This window comes from Bufo gargarizans, chromosome 3, assembly GCF_014858855.1.
Source record: "Bufo gargarizans isolate SCDJY-AF-19 chromosome 3, ASM1485885v1, whole genome shotgun sequence".
NCBI lineage: Eukaryota > Metazoa > Chordata > Amphibia > Anura > Bufonidae > Bufo > Bufo gargarizans.
In genome coordinates, this window is record NC_058082.1 from 471,738,286 (window position 1) to 471,762,126 (window position 23,841).

At 43.8% G+C, this 23,841-nt stretch overlaps 1 protein-coding gene across 4 annotated transcripts in view; it reads right to left on the reverse strand.

Annotated features, from left to right (window-relative positions):
- Positions 1-23,841, reverse strand: part of LOC122930368 (ankyrin repeat and SOCS box protein 9-like) — a 74,126-nt gene that overhangs the window by 5,893 nt on the left and 44,392 nt on the right. For 2 of the 4 annotated variants that reach the window (XM_044283713.1, XM_044283716.1), the window contains 3 exons: positions 11,101-11,251; positions 5,053-5,187; positions 2,183-2,374 (listed from right to left, as the gene is read on the reverse strand). In XM_044283713.1, coding sequence (XP_044139648.1) covers positions 2,183-2,374; positions 5,053-5,187; positions 11,101-11,251 — 478 coding nt within the window. Of the gene's footprint in view, positions 1-1,301; positions 1,611-2,182; positions 2,375-5,052; positions 5,188-11,100; positions 11,252-23,841 lie in introns of those variants that run through there. The other 2 variants (XM_044283715.1, XM_044283714.1) reach the window with 2 other exon arrangements.

Below are 23,841 nucleotides of genomic sequence, written 5' to 3' on the forward strand. Positions count from 1 at the left end.
GTGAGTAGGGATCCGAGGTTCCTGAGCATGAGCCCTCCTACCTTCAAGGTCGGCTCATGCAGCTAGGAGTCAGGGTCGGATTAGGGATGCATTAGGAGGTGACCTGCTCCCTTATTCTGTTGTCCTGGCCGAGCAGCGACTACCATCATCTGGCATCGCACGGCTGAGGGTTTTCCCCATCCTCAGCCGTGACATTTTCCAGTCTTCAACAGCACAATTTTTGTGAGCTCGTGCAAATTGTAGCCTCTTTTTCCTATTTGTAGTGGAGATGAGTGGTACCCGGTGGGGGTCTTCTGCTGTTGTAGCCCACCTTTCTTTCCCATTCTGACATTCAGTTTGGAGTTCAGGAGATTGTCTTGACCAGGACCACAACCCTACATGCATTGAAGCAACTGCCATGTGATTGGTTGACTAGATAATCGCATTAATGAGAAATAGAACAGGTGTTCCTAATAATTCTTTAGGTGAGTGTATATCGCAATGTCTCTGATTAATGGTCAGAGAGTTCAATAGTGGTATGTTGTGGCACAATGTCTCTGGTATGTATCATAGAAATCCTTGCGGTAAATGCAGGGCTAAACAGCCATCAGAGGAATTCTATCTAGATAAATCACATATAAATCAAATAGCCAGCCTATATGTAAATGGATAAATTCGAGAGAGAGTAAAACAACTTACGCACTGATATCTTCCTGTGCGGCATCCTGCATCGATAGCCGCATCCTGCATCCTGTGCGGCATCCTGCATCTCACGATAGTTTGCAGCGTTGATTTTGGCTGTATTGCCGCTCCAGCTGGGAAAATTTCATCCACTGTATACAGCTTGGTAATTTCTACAGCATATTTTTCCACGCGAAACACGTTTCGAAACAACTAGTTTCTTCATCAGTGGCCACTGATGAAGAAACTGGTTGTTTCAAAACGCGTATATACTAACACACGAAACACAATATACTAACAAACGAACATAGAGGCGAGTCCACTGTACCGTCGATGTGGGACGCCGCACAGGAAGATATCGGTATGTAAGCAGTTATACTCCCTCTCAAATTTATCCATTTACATATAGGCTGGCTATTTGATTTATATGGGATTTATCTAGAAGGAATTCCTCTGATGGCTGTTTAGCCCTGCATTTACCGCAAGGATCTCTATGATACATACCAGAGACATTGTGCCACAACATACCACTATTGAACTCTCTGACCATTAATCAGAGACATTGTGATATATTTCACCAGTACTGGACTTTACTGACTGTTTCAAGCAACTAAATCCTCACAGTGTTGCAAGTCTCAGTACATACATTGCGATTTGCATTGATTAGCGACATTAGGATCGTTTTATGTTTTATTTATTTTATTGTAATATTTTTTATATATTTTATTGACTCTATAATAAATTGCTTTCTGCCTAGTCCATAGTTTGAGTGCCCACCTACAATTCTTTTTGTTTATAGCATTACTTATACTGGCAGGGTGAGCCAGACCTGGTTGGTTGCACCTATATCCATATATTGTCAAGGTCCAGTCAGTCACTCTTTCCTAGGATGGTGAGGATTGGTAAGAAAATGGATTCCAAGATTTTCTTTTTTTTTTTTTTATTTGTTCCTAAAAGCAAAAAATTGTATCAAATAATTTTTTTAAAAAAATTATTAACATTCACTTGTTAAGTTCTCCAAGTACTCTACAGCCACTACCAATCTAGTGGTGCCACCAGTCCTGCATTGGGGACAGCTCTCACATTCATGTGGTGCTGAAGTCACACTTACAGTCCTCACATGTCATACATGCAGGCATCACCGTTGAGGCCTGTGATTGGCTCCAGCGTTCATGAGAATGTTGTATGTGACGGTATTGATGCAAGACCGGTGGTGGAGGTGCTGCTGAGACTGGGAATTTGGCGGGTATTTTTAATTTTATTTTTTTGCCACCAATGTCTGCTCTTAGGCATTTTTTGGTAAAAATTCCAGACAACCCCTTATGGACAGCACCTCTGGGAATAAAAATAGTTTCACCATTTTAATCTCCTTCAAGTATCTGCACAGTGAACAAAGAATAATTCTGTGCTTCAAATGCAATTCCAATATACAAAATTGTGTAGAAGCATTTCTCCATTTACCTAGATAGGACGTGCTATCTAATATCAAACTATACACTGCTTGTAAATGATTCATTTCTACCTTCTCTTTTTACAAAGAGTTGGTGCAAAGTGCTGTTGAGCGGGACAACTTCTGAAGGCCATTTCCCATCTGCATTTTTAGATTGCGTGTTTCCACCATAGTCAATGAGAAGGTTTGCCAGTTCTGCGTTGCCATTTCTTGCAGCAACATGTAATGGGGTGTCCAACTCTTTACCAACATTTGCACTTGCCCCTAGGGACAAAAATAACAAATATTTGAATCAAAATGGATTAATAAATAAATAATTCAAAGCATATAAACTGTATTTAGTTTTTGGAATTTTCATTCTTGACCTGCAGTGACTGCTTGTAAAGCTTCAAGTTCAGAGCTCAGTGGGTGTTCCCCATAAAACAAACTTCTCTCAATGATCTAACCTGTGTGTTAGCATCTCCTTCCCTCTGTCTCTATCTCACACACACGACCATGGCCATTTCTCGGAAACAAGTTCAGAATGGCTCTAAATCAATTGCTGCCCTAGCTATAGATGTTTTTCTGGCTCACTTCATGCTGCAGTCAGGCTCTATGTCACATATTGCTAGCCATTGCCAGATAAAGTAGCTTAGTGTAGTCAGTTTATGTCACTTGCTGATCTTCTTCAGCAAAAGTCCCAGCCTATTGTGGGTGTAGTGACCATGCAGGAGGGTGAACTTGAATTTTTTTTGTTCAGTTGCAAGAAGAATATTAAAAGGGCATCTGTCAGAAGATTTGTACCTATGAAACTGGCTGACCTGTTACAGGCAGGATGACGGGAATCCTGCCTGGCCCTGTCAATCAAGACTAGCAGGGTGTGGCCAGAGGTGGGAGAACAGAGCCTCTAGGAGCAGGAACAATGCTCCCCCCCTTCCCCACGAAAATATTTTTTCTCAATAACAGGTAGTAAGATGGGACTAAGATAGTTATGTTCAGCTGATTTTAGCACATCACCCATGTTTCTGCTGACAGAAGCCCTTTAAAGAAAAGCATGTTTGAAGGTTGCCAAACAGCATGTGACAGACTTCTCAAACACATGGACACTTTAGGCAAAAGAAACGCAGCACAAGTAAGCTTCTCAACAGACAGCATGTCCTGGGTTTGGCATTTTCCTAAATTTCTGGGCATTTTGCGCTATAGACATCCACAAATTTTTCCTACTTGAAAAAACAAAACAAAAAAACTCACATTACATTTTTTTCCCCTTCTGCTCTACAGAGGAATTTACAGTGGAGTGGGATACAAAGATAGAAGAAACACAAGGCATGCAAAAACAGTATTCAAGTAAGCTAGGTGCTCAAACAGAAAATATGGCCAAAAACAGTGCAAAGTACAGTACATTTTTGGATGCATTTTTGGGGTCAAAAATGCCCGACATAGACATAGTGTAGCAGCAAGTCTTTATTTTTAGAAACACATAGGCCAGATGCTAAAATTGGCCAATTTATAAAACGCTCTACAAACATTGCATCTTTTGTAGTGGCATCTTAATACAGTGTCCTGACTTTTGTCTCTGAAAAGATCTGGGGGAACAAATTGTGGCTACCAACACACACTCCCCCCCAAAAAAAATAAAAATAAAAATCTAGCATTTTTGCAAACTGAGACCTGACCTGTATGCGGTCTATTGGCTATCTGAGACCACACAGAAAGGTGAGCTTTTTTGTCTGTTCACAGTACTGTATGTGGTGCTGTGCCTTCAGGGTGGTGTGGAGACAGTGGCCACCATGCAATACTGCATCCAGTAGAGAAGGGGTCTGAAAGGTGTGGCAAGTGGACCCTCAGGTTCATTTTAATAAATTTTGCTTAGCAGCAATAAGTCAATACTATAGCATGAGGATGTGTGGCTGGTGGGGGGGGGAGTATATTAAGACTGGCATTTCATAGTCCTAGTCTTAATGAGAAGTCAGCTGGAGTAAGATGCACCAAATAAGGCTTCACAAGGTCGTATCAGATTTTTCAACTGCAAAAACGAATCTGTGACAATTGGATAACTTCCATGTGCATTCCTTTTTTATCTCACTTCCATCAATAGAAAGGGCTATCCTCATCTGCCAAGACAGACAGGAATAGAACTTGTAATGAGATAAAGGACATGAATCTATGAAAAATATATGTGTACAAGGCCCCATAGAAATGAATTTTACTGTGTGCTATCTGTAAAATAAATGGATAGCACACTGAAGAAAAATATGTATGAAAAATACACGAGATGGTGTAGATTGATTCTAGGTGGTATTGGTAAGTATTAGTAAGTCTTGCAAAAGAAAAGTAGAATGTCATAACTTGCAGTCACTTAAAGGGGTTGTCCCACAAAAAATATTCTACATTTTCCAAACCAGCACCTGGATCTGTATATTTTTGCAATTGCATGTAATAAAAAATTTAGCATAGCCACTGAGTTATTTAAAATAATGTATCTATATGGTGCCATCTGCTGTTTGTTTGTTTTTCTATTTCTTTGTCCAACTCACCGAGATGGCCGCACATGCTCAGTTTTATTCTTGAACTGCCTCCTGGACACGCCCCCTGAGCTGCAGCAGATAAGACACTCCCCTTGAGCTGTCAGCTTGATATAAATGTAGCAGAGCAATGAATGGGGAGATCTCTGGATCCATGTGCGGTACAGGGCTGGTTCTAGCCTTTTTAGAAAGATTGTCATGTACTATATGATGTTCGATATTTATTTATTTTTTTACAGAAGTCATGGGATAACCCCTTTAAATTTTGGTCCAGCAAAGTAGACTATGCAGAAGCATGAAGTGTGCGTTCTAGTGCTTTTTTATAGGAGCTTCTATCATACAATTATACTGTTGCATGACCAAAGCCATAACCCTACCTTGATATATAACCTTCACAGGTACAGTGATCTGAAGACAGATAAGTTGTCCTTTTCTTACCCAGCTCAAGTAGTCTTTTGGCTGTCTCCACCTTTCCATTTTCACAAGCAACATACAGTGGTGAACCCAAGTGATTTATGTATTGGTCTATACTGACTCCAGCCTTTGAAAGAGACTCCACACACTCTGTGTGGCCTAAAATTAGAGAACACAGGATATTTTTAATATTAGTCATAATTAGTGATGAGCGAAGTTTTGAAAAATTTGATTCAGCAGCTTTGCCGAACTTGGTCAAGAAATGTGATATGTTACGTATTACTACGTCACAAATCGCTTTTCATTGTATGGAGCGGGTGCAATGACGGGGATCAGTGATCATGCCATCCCGTCATTTAAGGCTACTCGCGTTTGGTGTAGATCCGTCATGTATCTGCACATACGGATCCGCACTGATTATACAACAGCATGCATCCGTTCAGAACGGATCAGTTTGTATTATCTTTAACACTGGCCAAATGGATCCGTCTTGAACACTGTTAATGGGGGGCAATACGTTTTGCATTGTGTCAGTCAAAACTGATCCGTCCCCATTGACTTACATTGTGTGTCAGGACGGATCCGTTTGCCTCCGCAGACAGACACCAAAACGCTGTAAGCAGCGTTTTGGTGTCCGCCTCCAGAGCACAATGGAGGTGTAACGGAGGCAAACTGATGCATTCTGAACGGATCCTTATTGATTTAGAATACATTAGGGCAAAACTGATCCGTTTTGGACCGCTTGTGAGAGCCCTAAAACGGATCTGACAAACGGAAACCAAAAATCCAGTGTGAAAGTAGCCTTTAACCCTTCAGATCGCGTTCAATGCTGATTTCGGCATCTGAGACTCACAATATACTCACCTCATCCACTTGATCACCTAGAGGCCGTCCACTCCCATCTAAATGGAAGAAAACACACCAAATTACCTGCGGCGAGCGTGATGACATCACCACGTGATCACGCTGTCCATACGTGGTGATGTCATCACTGATGTCACCGAGCGTTATCACGTCTTCACACTCATCGCAAGTTGTTTGGCTGGTTTTCTTCAATCAAGATGGAGCAGACGGCAAGTGGATGAGGGGAGTTTAATATTTTTTTTTTCAGTCACCATTTTAGGAAAAAAAATTATTTGTTACAAGAAAATTCAGCTTTGCGGCGAATCAAATTTTTCCTAAGCTTCAGATCAAATTCCATTTGGGATTCATAATGGTGATAAGAACTTCCACATTCAATTTTTGTTTTCACACACTGCTGGGATCTGAACTCGACCTGTAGATGTTCAGAGTCTGACAAATAATGTTTGTGTCATTTGTGGTGGGCTCCAATCATGGACGTAAATACTCCAAGAAGAAACAAAGTTACTGAGATACAGTCTATCCCTGAACTAGACCATAGTAATACTTGCAGCGTCCCACATCAGTGTGTAAATAGGACACTTTAAACATCTGAATATTTATGTATTTGTATTGTATGGTATTTCTTTTTACCAGACTGGCAATGTCATTTACATCCATTCACCCTTAGGTGGTGCTGGCACCACACTATATATAGCTTTGGGTGTGTCTAGATTAGAGGAGAATGTTATGTTATGTTAGTAGTTGGTGAGAGGGGGAGAAGCAAGTTCATGGAGGAGAGAAACAGGCTAAAGTCATCATGTAGCTGTTTTTCTTTCCTCTGGGCCCTGATCAAGCCTGAAGAAGAAAACCACAGCAACCAAGCACCAGACAGTGAGTCTATGTACAAAGATGCAGAGAGCCTAGCGAGGGTAACAGCTAAACCTAGCTCATTACCTCATTAGCACAAGTGACCAGGAGTAGCTTTCCGAGTGCCTGGACACAAATGGACAGTTAGTGCGCAGAATTGTACTTAACCACTACACAAGCCTTCCGGGTCATAGTGGAAAAACCAAAACCTTAAGAAGAGTATCCTGCAAATAAAGAAGCAGATGTGTTTGCCTGCCGCGAGGGGAACACCCTTAAAGGATAGCTCATAGAAACTAGATATATCAGCATACTTAGTACCAGAGTGCTAAAGAGTGAATTTAGGATTACCACCAGGATCCTTGCCTGTCTACTTTAAAAGGGACAACTCATTTATTGACAACTGACACTACCTAAGAATAGGATTACAATTGAACTTATTATTACTTATGCCATACAAAAAGCTTTCTATTGATGAACTGTACCAACTGTCCAGAGACTATTAATTTTAAGTAAATGTTCAACTGGTTTACAACAAGCCACTCCTCATTCTTACTACTGCTACTCTCAACATTTGCACCTAGTGGTGCTGGCATCACGAACCATGGGCCCAGCCACCAAAGCACCTTAAACATCAATTACCATCAAGGGCACCTCAATCAACGTCTGGCTGGTATTCCCTGCAACGGAGAGTGCCCCGGAGGATTTTGTGCTGTCTTCCTCATCCCTGCACGCTGGCCCAGGGAGGCATCTGCTAACCGTGAGTACAAACAACTACTACCCCCATCGGCCCACCGAGAGCCTCACGTGTTTTCCCCTGCATGTCCCGGTCGCTGCATACTGATGAAATGTTTGATAAAAAGTCTCAGTCTGGCCACTTACTGTTTATTGCATCTTGAACCCAAACAGAAGGGTAACTTGAGGCTCCTAGTAATGCACAAATCTGTAAAATTTGGCTCACATGTGCATTTAGTGGTATCTTCTTATGTTACAAAGTAGTCTTGGGCCCTTCAGGGCATTAGGGCCTGAGTTTGATTGCTACATCTGCACCCACCTATAGCTATTCCCCTGAAACCACAGGAGATATGGAGAGATTAGAACATTCTTCAAAGGTCTATTAAAGTAGTATTTCAATGACCAGTTATCCATGCTTCCTACAGTGACACGTGAAGACATATGAAGAGCCAACGATAGCCCTCAACTGTCTAAGGGCTTTTGCGCACAAACGTATTTTGAGTCCTCATCCGATCCGCATTTTTTGCGGATACATTCATTTTTTATGGGGCCACAAAAAATACAGACAGCACACGGATGACATCCATGTGCTGTCCGCCTCCGTGCAGCCATTACGTAAATTAAAACAACATGTCCCATTCTTGTCCATTTTGTGGACAAAAATAAGCATTTCTATAATAGGGACCAAGAAAAGTGTGGGATTCAAGCGGCTGATATTCATATTTTGCGGATCTGCAGTTTTCAGACTGCAAAACGGCAACGGCCAAGTGCATATGGCCCAAGGCTGATGGTCTACAGTATATACTGTACATAGAAATAAATAAGAATCACCTTAAATTCAATCAGCAGACCTCTGTACCTGGATGCTTAATTATACGGATTACTCTATAAATTACATCATTTCCACACAATGCACTAATTGGCTTTTATTATATACTAGCTGAAGGACCCGGCTTCACTCAGGTATATTTAATCTATTTCATTTAATGTTTGTGTGTGTCGTTAAAAGATAAACACTATCCACTATAACAGTGACATCTACAACACCCCGCCCCCTTAACAGTGACCTCAACAGCCCCACACCCCTTAACACTGACCCCCCCACAGTGCCCCATTCCTTAAAATTGGACCTCCACAGCAATCTACCCCCTTAACTTTGACCTTTACAGCAGCCTTCCCCTTTAACAGTGAGTTTCACAGCATACCACCCCCTTGACAGTGACCTCCACAGGGGCCCGCCCTCAACAGTGGCCTTTACTGGATCAGGGTCGTGTCCTTTTGAACAGCTCACTCTAAGACAGCAGCACTATGCTGTCTGAGTGTGAGCAGCAGGGAGAGTCACCATCCCTCGCACACCTGCAGCTGACAAAAGTTGATCTTTTGAGGGTGGACATATTGTGGCAGGGGGCGTGTCTGGGCTCCTTCCTGCAAGAGTGACACCCCTCTGGGCACCCTATTGGCTCATTTGCATACCAAATAAACTGGATTTTCAGAGAATAAAAACATCTATTGCTGGAACAAAGGCACATTTTGAAATAAAGTACTATGTCCTATTAGGACATGTCTTCTACTTCAATAGCCATTATCCTGGTGACAGATTTTCTTTAAAGCTCACCTACAGCATTAAAGAAAAATGGCTGGGTTCTTATGGAAACCTGCAGTAAAACTGTATGTGGAGGCTAACGGCCTGCGAGCTTCCATTCGCTGATAAGGGTCATGTGACCAAGCTTCTATTGGCTAATGCATTTTTTGGGGAATATCTCAAAAACAGTACATCCTAGAGAGCTGAGACCCAGTCTAAAACCTTCCCGGACACCTGATGTACCTGTGTGCTAAATTTTGCAATTGTAAATGCGACGGTGCGGATTCCTTTAGCGGACATACCTACAAATACACTCAGCTTTATATATTAGATAAAAAATAAATAAATCATATTGTCCCAAAAACAAAGCCACCTGGATGCTCTCAAAATTCTTTCCCCCATGACTCCTTAGGCTGGCTTCACATGGATCATAGCAGATGCTGGTGGTCTTGTTTCTTGGCTACACAGTACACCACCACCCTACAGCCACAATGTGAAGACCAAGCCTTGCCCACCGTCCTAGCATGTGCTCACCGCTACTAGTGAAAGCCCCTACAAATGCATAATAATGAATTATGATAAAATAATTATTTTACGTTATTATCTTGGCACATTAAATAAACATATGAAAACATCTGCAGTCACTTTTACACTAATACCATCTGAACAGAAAAACTTCAGACATTGCCTTGATATAACTCCAGTCTTTTGGTAACTTATAGAAGCTCTGTCAGCAATTATCGTTCACTCTTTACATTTCTAGTCTTAGCGGTATAGTGATATAATAGTTCTGAAGAAAGCGTTGTAACTATACAAGAGCTGCAGGTTCTTCCTACGCCGTAGAAACCTGTGAAAGTTTCACAACGTCAAGGTTAGGAGTCATTATAGAGGAGGAGACAAAGCATTGTGAAGGTCACAGGAGCAAAAATTCTCATGGCTCCATCCTGACTACACAGCTGAGAATACCCACACTTTATCATCACTCTACCGGCCTCAGACAAAGAATCATGCGAACAGAATAAAAATGCTCTTAAATTTACCATACCTCGATACTCATAGTTTTGCTGAAATTGCCTTACAGGACTTAAGGAAAGGAGGTGTGGGTGGGGGGGAGTAACTAGAAAGGACTGCCAATTTTTAAAAAGTAATTAACCTCTTACCTAACGTTATTTAGAATAGTTCTATTCTAAATGGCCTATAATTCATTTTTGTAGTGTTCTTCAATTATTTATTTTACTGGTTTAATAGGCAAAATAGGTACCTGAAGTATAGCTTTTACACTGCTGACATGAATCCAGTATGTGCAGCAAGCCCCTGAGGAGCCAGTGCAGAGGATGGGTGTGGTAGTGGCCCTGATTAGATGTGCCATGGTGTACTCCCTCAGGCCGTGGCTCATTGGGGATCAGTGGAGTGGAAATGTAATTTGAAGAATGAGGCCAGAACTAAAACGTATAAAAGTCTCTTCATACTTAAAGGGGTTCTGCATTTTTTTTTTATCCTTTGGATAGATCATCAGCATCTGATCAGCGGGGGTCCGACACCCCCGGGACCCCTGCCAATCAGCTGTTTGAGAAGGCAGCGGCACTGGCAGTAATGCCGCGGTCTTCTCGCTGTTTACTGCAGGCCCAGTGACGTCACGACTAGTATCACTGGCCTGGGCGGGGCTAAGCTCCATTCAAGTGAGCAGAGCTTAGCCCCGCCCAGGCAATTGATACTAGTCGTGATGTCACTGGGCCTGCTGTAAACAGCGAGAAGGCCACGGCGCTACTGCCAGTGCCGCTGCCTTCTCAGACAGCTGATCAGCAGGGGTCCCGGGTGTCGGACCCCCACTGATCAGATGCTGATGATCTATTCAGAGGATAGATCATCAGTTTAAAAAAACTGCTGAATATTGCTTATGCCGCTCATCACTAATGGGTGCTCTAACGGCATTAGTTTTAGGTCATTGCAGTAAATGGTTTAACTTGAATCTATAGAATACGGTAAATACTTGTGCACACCCACACACAACCTATAAAAAGTATCCATGATATTACATGGCTATTTACCTCTCTTAGATGCCTCATGAATTGGTGATGCCACATCACATGTTGCATGTGGACTGGCACCATGCTGTAAAAGCAACTTCACACAGGACACACTGCCGCTGACACAAGCGTTAAATATTGGCGTTCTCCAGTCAACGTTGGGGATGTTGACCTGGAAGAAAACAAGCACGTCACATTAATTGAAGCAACCTTTTAATTAATTCTGGTAAACATTTTTTTTTTACTTAATAGATTTATAGAAAAAGCTAAAAGTCTCAAAGGGATAGTATTAGAGATGAGCGAAATTCTCAAAAATTCGATTTGTCTGGTTTGCCGAAAAGATTTGTTTCGATACGAATTTATTTGTGCCATGCAGTGACACTCATAGGGAGTCTGCTATGGTAGTGAAACAATACTGTGAGTCAGTATGACACGCAGATGACAGGTGTCGCTCTTAGAATCACTGCACACTTCACTTATTTGGGCAGTTATGGGGTCAAAACTGACCAAATTACTCAAGTGTGAACTAAGCTTTACAGGTCAATGTTAGCGCCAGGTATAAAGAACCATGCAGAGGCCCAAAATCCTACTGTAGCGTGAAAGAGCGCACTCCTTTTACACAGTCGTCAGCTGATTCCACATAGATGTCTACAGAACTTGTTCTATGAAATGATTATACAAGTAGAGCCCTGACAGAGTGGAGAGGGTGTCAGCAGTAAGTTTGTGTTGACATCACTGATTATTTTGCCCTTCCTCTGATCCTTTAGAACAATAACCCCCCATAAAAACAGATCCTGTCTTGTTGAGCATCCGCCTTCACTCGGTCAGCATTTGGTCAGTAATCCATCAGTATTGCTAAAGCAAAAAACAAAAAAAAAAAAAAAAACACAGGAGTGGGTCCAAAACAGAGATGACACGTTAATGGAATATTTGCATGTCTTCTGTGTTTTGTACCCACTCCTTTGCCTCTTTTGCCTACCAAATCATAATCCAATTCTGATGGGACCATACAGACCTTACAGCTGCTACATAGACAGGATCCATTTTGCGTCTCAATTTTCCTTCCTTCTGATAGATCAGATGAAGGGTCAAATAAATGATGATGTCAACAAGGCCAAACAGGGACACTAGTGGCCCAGTCACAGAGTGGGGAGGGCGGGAACAGCATGATAAGTCCACAGAGTGGCCCAGTGACATAGTGGTGAGGTAGCAGCAGCATGAGGAGACCACAGAGTGGCCCAGTGACATAGTGTTGAGTTAGCAGCAGCATGAGGTGACCACAGATTGGTGATTTGGCAGCAACATGAGGAGACCACAGAGTAGTGATGTGGCAGCAGCATGAGGAGACCACAGAGTGGTTAAGTGGCAGCAACATGAGGAGACCACAGAGTGGTGAAGTGGCAGCAGCATGAGGAGACCACAGAGTAGTGATGTGGCAGCAGCATGAGGAGACCACAGAGTGGTTAAGTGGCAGCAACATGAGGAGACCACAGAGTGGCAAAATGACAGAGTGTGGAGATGGCAGCAGCACGAAGAGTTCACAGACTGGCAAGGTGACAGTGTGGAGGTGGCAGCAGCAGGAGGAGACCACATAGTGGCTCAGAGACACAGTTGTGAGTTAGCAGCAGCATGAGGAGGCCACAGACTGGCAAGGAAACATAGCGTGGAGTTGGCAGCAGCAGCATGATGAGGCCACAGAGTGGCCCAGAGACAGAGTTGTGAGTTGGAAGCAGCATGAGGAGGACACAGAGTGGCAAGGTGACATACTATGGAGGTGGCAGCAGCACCATAAGGAGGCCACAGAGTGGCCCAGAGACAGAGTTATGAGTTGGCAGCAGCATGAGGAGACCACAGAGTTGCAAGGTGACATAGTGTGGAGGTGGCATCAGTATCAGGAGACCACAGAGTGACCCGGTGACAGAGTAGGGAGGTGGGTGGCAATAGCAGTACCCGCTGATGATGGTGGGTGTAAGAAGGAGCACTTGGCATCAGATGTGTGGCATCAGGTGGGTGGCAGCATCAGAATAGTAGCTGAGGCAGGTAGCCAGAAGAAACCGGTCTCTTGTCAAGTTTTGGGTAAGGCAGCATGGATGATCTAATCTGATGCATCAGGCATTGGTGTGTGGAAATCCTGGCTGATCCACGCCTGATTCATTTTGACAAAGGTCCGTCTCTCCACATTTTGGGTGGACGGGTGAGTTCTCCTTGGGGTAACTATGGCCCCCACTGCACTAAACACCCGCTCTGATGCCGAGCAGAACAGCTTTTCCAGGGCTAACTTGGACAGTTGCGGCCACAAATCCAGTTTGGCTACCCAGTAGTTCAGCGGATCTTCAATGTGGGGTGGCAGGGTACTGTCCAAGTATGCCACCACCTGCTGATTCAGGTTCTGCTCTAGGTCTAACTGCTGCTGCTGGCGAGTAGTTTCTTCACTTCTTCACTAGGCGGGTGAAAAAAGCTGCTCATCAGCGACTCTAGACTCAAGCTGCTGCTGATGGAGCTGGTACTGCTCCTACCCCCCCACCCCCACCCCGCCACAGCAGTCATGGCAGTGGAATGAGAGCACAGAGGGTCCCCCCCCGGTAAGACCTGCGAGAGGATGGACGATGGAGCAGATAGGCAGCGGCCAACTGACTACATAGGATGTCTCTATAGTAGTTCAGTTTAACCTCCCTCTCAGCGGGTGTAAAAAAAAGCCCCCATTTTGTACCGGTAGCAAGGGTCAAACAAAGTAGAGAGCCAGAAGACATTGCTTGTGCTTCAATGTCCTCCTCCTCCTCCTCCAGTTCAGCCCCCACAGGGCTCATGTGGTCGTGAGATATAGGCGCCACATCTCCAGTCCCCTGACCAGCCATATTTACTAGCATCTGTTCCAGGATAAAAAGCAGTGGAATGAAGTTTATCTCGTAGTCCTGGTGACTGCCAAATAACATCGCATCCTCAAAGGGCCTGAGCAAACGGCAGGTGTCACACATGAGCTGCCACTGGCTGACATTGAAGTTGCACAGGGGAGTACTCCTGTCTGCTTGGATCATCAAGAAATCTTTTATGGCCTTTCTCTGTTCATATAGTCGGTATCATGTTACACATGCATGGTTTGCTTTTTCATTATGTGTGTCCCTTCTCTCTTCCCCTAGCTCCTGCTCTCTCTCTTGTCTCCTCCCCTCTTCTTCATTCTGGCTTCACCCCTCATCTCAGCTACTTGCTCTGTTAGCTGCTCACAGCATGATTTTTTGACCTATCCATTTGTTCATCGGTGTATGATCTGCACAGTTTAGAATAAACTTCTTCACGATCTACAAGGTGTCGTTTGGATCGAGTCACTGTCAGCCGATTCACCTAAGATTATGGTTATCGCCATCTCAGCAGAACTGTAAGTTCAGAGATCACATTGTAATGCTTAGACTGGAGAGGCAGAACAGTAAAAAAAAATCAGTGAAGGGATCTTACAAGATCTGCAAAATATCTTTCAAGGGATCCTTGCCAGCTATGCATGTATAGTGAGATGTATATTGGCACTGGAATATAGCAGAATATATGTACAAGCCTGTATACTCCAGCCAGCAAGCAAATCTCAGCATAAGATTCATTAGTTTTCTGCACAGATTATTGAAGAAACTGTTCATGCAACTATTATATAATCAGCTCCTAGACTGTCTGTATTGTCACATGCATTCTGCTTGAAGGTCAATTTAAGCTCTGTATGCAATCAAAACTAACTTTGCAGCAGCCATTGCTAAACTTCTCTGACTCTCCCTCCCACTGGTTGCCTAGGAAACCCTCTCCCAGAGCCAGAACATTTCTATGCAAACACATACCTTGTGATTCAACCCTCTGCTTGCCATCACAATGCACCAGCAAGGCAATGTACAATCTGAGGAACCTAATACAGAGAAAGAACCTGAACTTCCAACAGATCAGGAGTCAGATCCTCAAGGCCACATAAAACAAAAACGTTTAGTGAAGCCAACCTGGAAAGTCCAAGCGAACTATGAGGCTGACAAAGAAGAACTGCTGCAGAACATCAGCCACTCATGGTCTAAAACTATTGAATGCATGTCAGCTCTGTCTCAGCCAACTCATAAGGTATTGCACCAAGAGGGCGCTGTTAAGCAGTTGAATGCTGCCTATGAGAACTACCAAAGACTGTTTGCTAAAAATGCTGATCTCTTAAAGAGGTACAACACAGAAAATTCCTTAAAAGAATTACAGGAATTAAATTAGCTCAATTTTGAAAGAGACGATCTAGTAATACAAACAAGGACAAAAACAGATGTTAAAATCGCATATCTCCATGAATCTAGATCCCATCTTTCCACAACTTCTAAGCGCTCCACACGATCTTCCAAATCCTTAAGATCAACATCTTCTACTCTCAGCCAACGACTCATCAAAGCCCGCGCCGATGCAGAAGCTTGTAAAATCCAGGCAGTTTTTGCCCGGAAGAAAGCGGAAATGGAAGCTGAAGCTGCACAGAGGGAAGCTGAGGCTGCACAGAAGAAAGCGGAAATGGAAGCCGAGGTTGCACAGAAGAAAGCGGAAATGGAAGCTGAGGCTGCACAGAAGAAAGCGGAAATGGAAGCCGAGGCTGCACAGAAGAAAGCGGAAATGAAAGCTGAGGCTGCACAGGAGAAAGCGGAAATGGAAGCTGAGGCTGCACAGAAGAAAGCGGAAATGGAAGCTGAGGCTGCACAGAGGGAAGCTGAGGCTGCACAGAAAAAAGCTGAGGCTGCAAAGAAGAGAACAGAAATAGAAGTCTTAGAAAAGCAATGTGAGCACGCCAAAGACATGGCAAGACTAAGAGTCTTAGAGCAGGCTGTAAGTGACAATGAAAGAAGTGTCAGTAGCCATCACTCTGTTATATCTTATGCATCAGTGTCATCACATACCTCATCAAAACTCCATCACTCTGTCATAGCAGCCAAAGAACTCAACCAAGGTGTTGTCTCTACATCTATTACACGTTCTCAAGTGGCCGAAACAGGTACAAGTAGACATAACCTACCACACTATCGCACTAACCTGCCACCCTCTAACCAATCCACTATTATGCGGCTACAAACCAACACACCTTTGGACCGTACACCAGCTCCAGTGTTAAATGCCTCAGCACCATCTTATGTTCCCAAGTCACTCAACGTCAATGTACCAGCTACTGCAACTAACTTTGTTCCGCCTGCAATTGTATACCCAAAGTCTGAAAACACAGACATGTCGCAGTTTGCCAAGTACATCCTTCGCAGAGAACTCACTAGGATGGGCCTCACCATGTTTGATGGCAAACCTGAAAATCACCGAGGCTGGAAATTCACCCTATTTCCCGAGTCCTTAAGGACTCAGGGCGTACCGGTACATCCTAACTTTAAATCGGGATTCCGGCGCCGCGGGGGTTAATCGGAAAGGGATGCCGGCTGAAATCATTCAGCCGCCATCCTGTAACAACGCAGGGGGGGGTCATTTGACCCCCCCGTATCGTCGATCGCAGAAAACCGCAGGTCAATTCAGACCTGCGGTTTTCTGCGTTTCCAGTCCATTCGGGCCTCCGGTGACCCGATGAACCCGGAAAAAGACTGATCGGTGGCGTTATTACACACCACCAATCGCAGTCCGTGCATTTGAAGAGGCGGTGCTGGCCCTGGTGCCGATTAGTGCAGGGGAGAGAGGCGCGAGTTTCAAACTTCCTGCGCTCCTCTCTCCCCTCCTCTTCCTGTTCTGCACGAGCACCCGGCAGCACCGTCCAGCACCAGCTCCTGCATCCCCCTAATCGCCATACATCACCCTCCTTCACCCATCGCCATCCAGGTAGGTTAGGGTCAGTGAGGGAGAGGCACCGTTAGGCAGGGAAAGAAGGGAAAAGTTAGGGAAAAAAAAGAAGAAAATTTTATCTAAAACTTTCTGTGTTCCATCTTTCAGACCCCCCCCTGCCACTTGCCCCCACCACCAGCCCACCGGAGCCCCCTGCCGATGAACTTAGTTGGTGTCCCCCAGTGGACTTTGAGCAATCCTGGAATCCAGATTCCCACAGTGGGGTTTACTGAAATTGACATTTTTTTTTTCAGTAAACCACTGATGAATCTGATGGTGGAGCAGACGAATCTGTACGCCCAACAGTTCGTCGCTCAAAACCCGGGCTCATTTTTGGCTAGACCCGGTAGCTGGACGCCGGTCAGTGCAGCCGAGATGAGGACATTTTGGGGCCTCGTGCTGCATATGGGTCTAGTCCAAAAACACAGTATCAGGCAATACTGGAGTGGGGACGTCCTATACCAGACCCCACTGTACAGTATGGTCATGACACGTCCCCAGTTTGAGACCATCCGGGAATGTCTGCATTATTCCGATAATGCAGCATGTCCCCCCCGAGGTGATCCTGCGTATGACCGTCTGTATAAGATATGGCCGGTCATCGATCACTTTGGGGCCAAATTCATGGAGGCCTACGTACCTGGAAGGGAGGTCGCGGTTGATGAGTCTCTTGTTGTGTTCAAGGGGAGACTCAGTTTCCGCCAATATATTCCCACAAAGCGGGCGAGGTATGGCGTGAAGCTATACAAAATTTGTGAGAGTACCTCAGGGTACACTTACAAATTTAGCGTGTACAAGGGGCGAGATTCCCGTATTCAACCCCCAGAATGTCCCCCCACACTGGGTGTTAGCGGGAAACTCATGTGGGACCTTATGTACCCACTGCTGGATAACGGTTACCACTTGTACGTGGATAACTTTTATACCAGCATTCCCTTGTTCAGGTCCCTTGTCGCCAGATCCACGTTCGCTTGTGGGGCCGTGCAGAAAAATCAACGAGGCCTCCCCGCCTACCCCCTCCAGGTACCTATCCCCAGGGGTGAGACCCGTGCCCTTACCAGTGGAAACCTGTTGCTGGTCAGGTATAAGGACAAGAGGGATGTCCTTATGCTGTCCACAATCCACGGTAACAGCACCTCCCCCGTCTCTGTGCGAGGTACCGCGGCAACGGTCCTCAAGCCCGATTGTATCGTCGACTACAATTGGTATATGGGAGGAGTTGATCTCTCTGATCAAGTCCTCAAGCCATATAACGCCATGCGCAAAACCCGGCCATGGTACAAAAAAGTTGCAGTCTACTTGGTACAGGTTGCCATGTACAACTCTTTTGTACTATCCCGAAGCGCTGGCAGCACAGGGACATTCCTCCAGTTCTATGAGGCAGTCCTCAAGGCCCTGATCTTTTCGGACCAGGAAAGAGCAGGCCGGAGTACCTCGGGAAATGGAGGCGCCCGGATCGTCCCTGGCCAACACTTTCCAGGTGTGGTCCCCCATACTGGAAAGAAGGGACGAACCCCCAAAAAGTGCAGAGTGTGTCACAGGAGGGGGATACGGAAGGACACCACCACTCAGTGCGACACGTGCCCCAATCATCCAGGCCTCTGCGTTATTGATTGCTTCAGGGAGTATCACACTTCCATGGAGTACAACATTTTTATTATCCCCAACAGTCCACTAGAGAACATAAAAAACTATGGCTCTCAGACTTTGGAGACACGGAAACAATTTTTTTTTCCCCCAAAAAAATATTAGTTTCAGTGCAGGCATTCTCAAACTGCGGCCCTCCAGATGTTGTAAAACTATAACTCCCAGCATGCCCAGACAACCTACAGCCATCAGCAGGGCATGGTGGGAATTGGAGTTTTACATCTGGAGGGCCGCAGTTTTAGGATGCCTGCTTAGTATCTCCAAAGTCTGAGAGCCATACATATTGGGCATCGTCGTGTGCGTAAAAGTCGTCGCTATAAAAATAACTTTTGACCAAACCCTTCGGATAAACAGTGTTAAAAATATAAAATAAAAATGGTGCCAAAACACAAAATGCAAAATTTCCATTTGAATCCTTTTTTCCGGTAGTAAAGCAAGGGTTAACAGCCAAACAAAACTAAATATTTATTGCCCCGATTCTGTAGTTTGCAGAAACACCCCATATGTGGTCGTAAATGGCTATATAGCCGCACGACAGGGCATAGAATGAAGGGAACTCCATACGGTTTCTGGAAGGCAGATTTTGATGGATAGTTTTTTTTTTTTACACCATGTCCCATTAGAAGCCCCTCCCCTGATGTAGCCTAGACTAGAAACTCCCAAAAAGTGACCCCATCTAAGAAACTACACCCCTCAAGGTATTCAAAAGTTACTTTACAAACTATGTTAACCCTTTAGGTGTTCCACAAAACTAAATAGCGAATGTAGAAACAATTTTAGAATTTAAATTTTTTGTTACCTTGCCTCAAAAAAGAGCAATATTGAGCAACCAAAAATTATATTTACCCCTAAAATAGTCCCAAAACAACAACCACCTTATCCCGTAGTTTCCTAGATGGGGTCACTTTTATGGAGTTTCTACTCTAGGGATGCATCAGGGGGCTTGAAAGGGTACATGGTGTAAATAAACCAGTCCAGCAAAATCTGTCTTCCAAAAACCATATGACGTTCCCCTTCTTCTATGTCCTGCCGTTTAGCCAAATAGTAGTTTACGACCACATATGGGGTGTTTCTGCAAACTACAGAATCAGGGCAACCCATTTTGAGTTTTGTTTGGCTGTTAACCCATTTTTTCCAGTAATAAAGTAAGGGTTAAAATTGAAAATTTTTCCAAAAAATAGAAATTTCAAAACTGTTTCTCCATCTGCCATTAACTCTTGTGGAACACCTAAAGGGTTAACAAAGTTTGTAAACCCAGTTTTGAATACCTTGAGGGGTGTACTTTCTTAGATGGAGTCACTTTTTTGAAATTTCTATTCTAGGGGTGCAACAGGGGGCTTCAAATAGGACATGGTATAAACAAAACCAGTCCTGCAAAATCTGCCTTCCAAAACCCATATGGTATTCCCCTCCTTCTATGTACTCGCGTTTGGCCAAACAGTAGTTTACGACCACTTATGGGGTGTTTTTGCAAACTACAGAATCAGGGCAACCCATATTGAGTTTTGTTTGGCAGTTTACCCTTGTTTTACTCCTGGAAAAAATTTATTATATTGGAAAATAGGGATGAGCGAACTCGAACTGTATAGTTCGGGTTCGTACCGAATTTTGGGGTGTCCGTGACACGGACCCGAACCCGGACATTTTCGTAAAAGTCCGGGTTCGGGTTCGGTGTTCGTCGCTTTCTTCGCGCTTTTGTGACGCTTTCTTGGCGCTTTTTGAAAGGCTGCAAAGCAGCCAATCAACAAGCGTCATACTACTTGCCCCAAGAGGCCATCACAGCCATGCCTACTATTGGCATGGCTGTGATTGGCCAGAGCACCATGTGACCCAGCCTCTATTTAAGCTGGAGTCACATAGCGCCGCCCGTCACTCTGCTCTGATTAGCGTAGGGAGAGGTTGCGGCTGCGACAGTAGGGCGAGATTAGGCAGATTAACTCCTCCAAAGGACTTGATTAACTGATCGATCTGCAGCTGTGGATCATTGAGCTGCTGATCCTCAATTGCTCACTGTTTTTAGGCTGCACAGACCGTTTGTCAGTCACATTTTTCTGGGGTGATCGGCGGCCATTTTGTGTCTTGTGGTGCGCCAGCACAAGCTGCGACCAAGTGCATTTAACCCTCAATGGTGTGGTTGTTTTTTGGCTAAAGCCTACATCAGGGTGAAGCTGTCACACCAAGTGCATTTAACCAGCAATAGTCTGTTCATTTTTTGGCCATATACAAAATCAGGGGCAAGCTGCGCCTGTCACCAAGTGCATTTAACCCTCAATGGTGTGGTTGTTTTTTGGCTAAAGCCTACATCAGGGTGAAGCTGTCACACCAAGTGCATTTAACCAGCAATAGTCTGTTCATTTTTTGGCCATATACTAAATCAGGGGCAAGCTGCGCCTGTCACCAAGTGCATTTAACCCTCAATGGTGTGGTTGTTTTTTAGGCTAAAGCCTACATCAGGGTGAAGCTGTCACACCAAGTGCATTTAACCAGCAATAGTCTGTTCATTTTTTGGCCATATACTAAATCAGGGGCAAGCTGCGCCTGTCACCAAGTGCATTTAACCCTCAATGGTGTGGTTGTTTTTTGGCTAAAGCCTACATCAGGGTGAAGCTGTCACACCAAGTGCATTTAACCAGCAATAGTCTGTTTATTTTTTGGCCATATCCCAGTCTAATTCTGTCACTAAATCCATACCGGTCACCCAGCGCCTAAATACTAGGCCTCAAATTTATATCCAGCTAAATCTGTCCCTAGTGCTGTAGCTGGGCGAGTTATTTAGTGTCCGTTCAAGCACATTTCTTGTTCTGGGTTGAAATACAATTCCCAATTTAGCAATTTCATAATTTAGTGGTTTCTGCTATATCAGAGCTATTTGAAATCTATCCCTAAAAGGGTATATAATATTCAAGGTGCACATTGGGTCATTCAGAATAACTTCACACACACCCGCTACTGTGTATTTCCAAGTCTAATTCTGTCACTAAACCCATACCTGTCACCCAGCGCCTAAATACTAGGCCTCAAATTTATATCCCGCTAAATCTGTCCCTAGTGCTGTAGCTGGGCGAGTTATTTAGTGTCCGTTCAAGCACATTTCTTGTTCTGGGTTGAAATACAATTCCCAATTTAGCAATTTCATAATTTAGTGGTTTCTGCTATATCAGAGCTATTTGAAATCTATCCCTAAAAGGGTATATAATATTCAAGGTGCACATTGGGTCATTCAGAATAACTTCACACACACCCGCTACTGTGTATTTCCAAGTCTAATTCTGTCACTAAACCCATACCTGTCACCCAGCGCCTAAATACTAGGCCTCAAATTTATATCCCGCTAAATCTGTCCCTAGTGCTGTAGCTGGGCGAGTTATTTAGTGTCCGTTCAAGCACATTTCTTGTTCTGGGTTGAAATACAATTCCCAATTTAGCAATTTCATAATTTAGTGGTTTCTGCTATATCAGAGCTATTTGAAATCTATCCCTAAAAGGGTATATAATATTCAAGGTGCACATTGGGTCATTCAGAATAACTTCACACACACCCGCTACTGTGTATTTCCAAGTCTAATTCTGTCACTAAACCCATACCTGTCACCCAGCGCCTAAATACTAGGCCTCAAATTTATATCCCGCTAAATCTGTCCCTAGTGCTGTAGCTGGGCGAGTTATTTAGTGTCCGTTCAAGCACATTTCTTGTTCTGGGTTGAAATACAATTCCCAATTTAGCAATTTCATAATTTAGTGGTTTCTGCTATATCAGAGCTATTTGAAATCTATCCCTAAAAGGGTATATAATATTCAAGGTGCACATTGGGTCATTCAGAATAACTTCACACACACCCGCTACTGTGTATTTCCAAGTCTAATTCTGTCACTAAACCCATACCTGTCACCCAGCGCCTAAATACTAGGCCTCAAATTTATATCCCGCTAAATCTGTCCCTAGTGCTGTAGCTGGGCGAGTTATTTAGTGTCCGTTCAAGCACATTTCTTGTTCTGGGTTGAAATACAATTCCCAATTTAGCAATTTCATAATTTAGTGGTTTCTGCTATATCAGAGCTATTTGAAATCTATCCCTAAAAGGGTATATAATATTCAAGGTGCACATTGGGTCATTCAGAATAACTTCACACACACCCGCTACTGTGTATTTCCAAGTCTAATTCTGGCACTAAACCCATACCTGTCACCCAGCGCCTAAATACTAGGCCTCAAATTTATATCCCGCTAAATCTGTCCCTAGTGCTGTAGCTGGGCGAGTTATTTAGTGTCCGTTCAAGCACATTTCTTGTTCTGGGTTGAAATACAATTCCCAATTTAGCAATTTCATAATTTAGTGGTTTCTGCTATATCAGAGCTATTTGAAATCTATCCCTAAAAGGGCATATAATATTCAAGGTGCACATTGGGTCATTCAGAATAACTTCACACACACCCGCTACTGTGTATTTCCAAGTCTAATTCTGTCACTAAACCCATACCTGTCACCCAGCGCCTAAATACTAGGCCTCAAATTTATATCCCGCTAAATCTGTCCCTAGTGCTGTAGCTGGGCGAGTTATTTAGTGTCCGTTCAAGCACATTTCTTGTTCTGGGTTGAAATACAATTCCCAATTTAGCAATTTCATAATTTAGTGGTTTCTGCTATATCAGAGCTATTTGAAATCTATCCCTAAAAGGGTATATAATATTCAAGGTGCACATTGGGTCATTCAGAATAACTTCACACACACCCGCTACTGTGTATTTCCAAGTCTAATTCTGTCACTAAACCCATACCTGTCACCCAGCGCCTAAATACTAGGCCTCAAATTTATATCCCGCTAAATCTGTCCCTAGTGCTGTAGCTGGGCGAGTTATTTAGTGTCCGTTCAAGCACATTTCTTGTTCTGGGTTGAAATACAATTCCCAATTTAGCAATTTCATAATTTAGTGGTTTCTGCTATATCAGAGCTATTTGAAATCTATCCCTAAAAGGGTATATAATATTCAAGGTGCACATTGGGTCATTCAGAATAACTTCACACACACCCGCTACTGTGTATTTCCAAGTCTAATTCTGTCACTAAACCCATACCTGTCACCCAGCGCCTAAATACTAGGCCTCAAATTTATATCCCGCTAAATCTGTCCCTAGTGCTGTAGCTGGGCGAGTTATTTAGTGTCCGTTCAAGCACATTTCTTGTTCTGGGTTGAAATACAATTCCCAATTTAGCAATTTCATAATTTAGTGGTTTCTGCTATATCAGAGCTATTTGAAATCTATCCCTAAAAGGGTATATAATATTCAAGGTGCACATTGGGTCATTCAG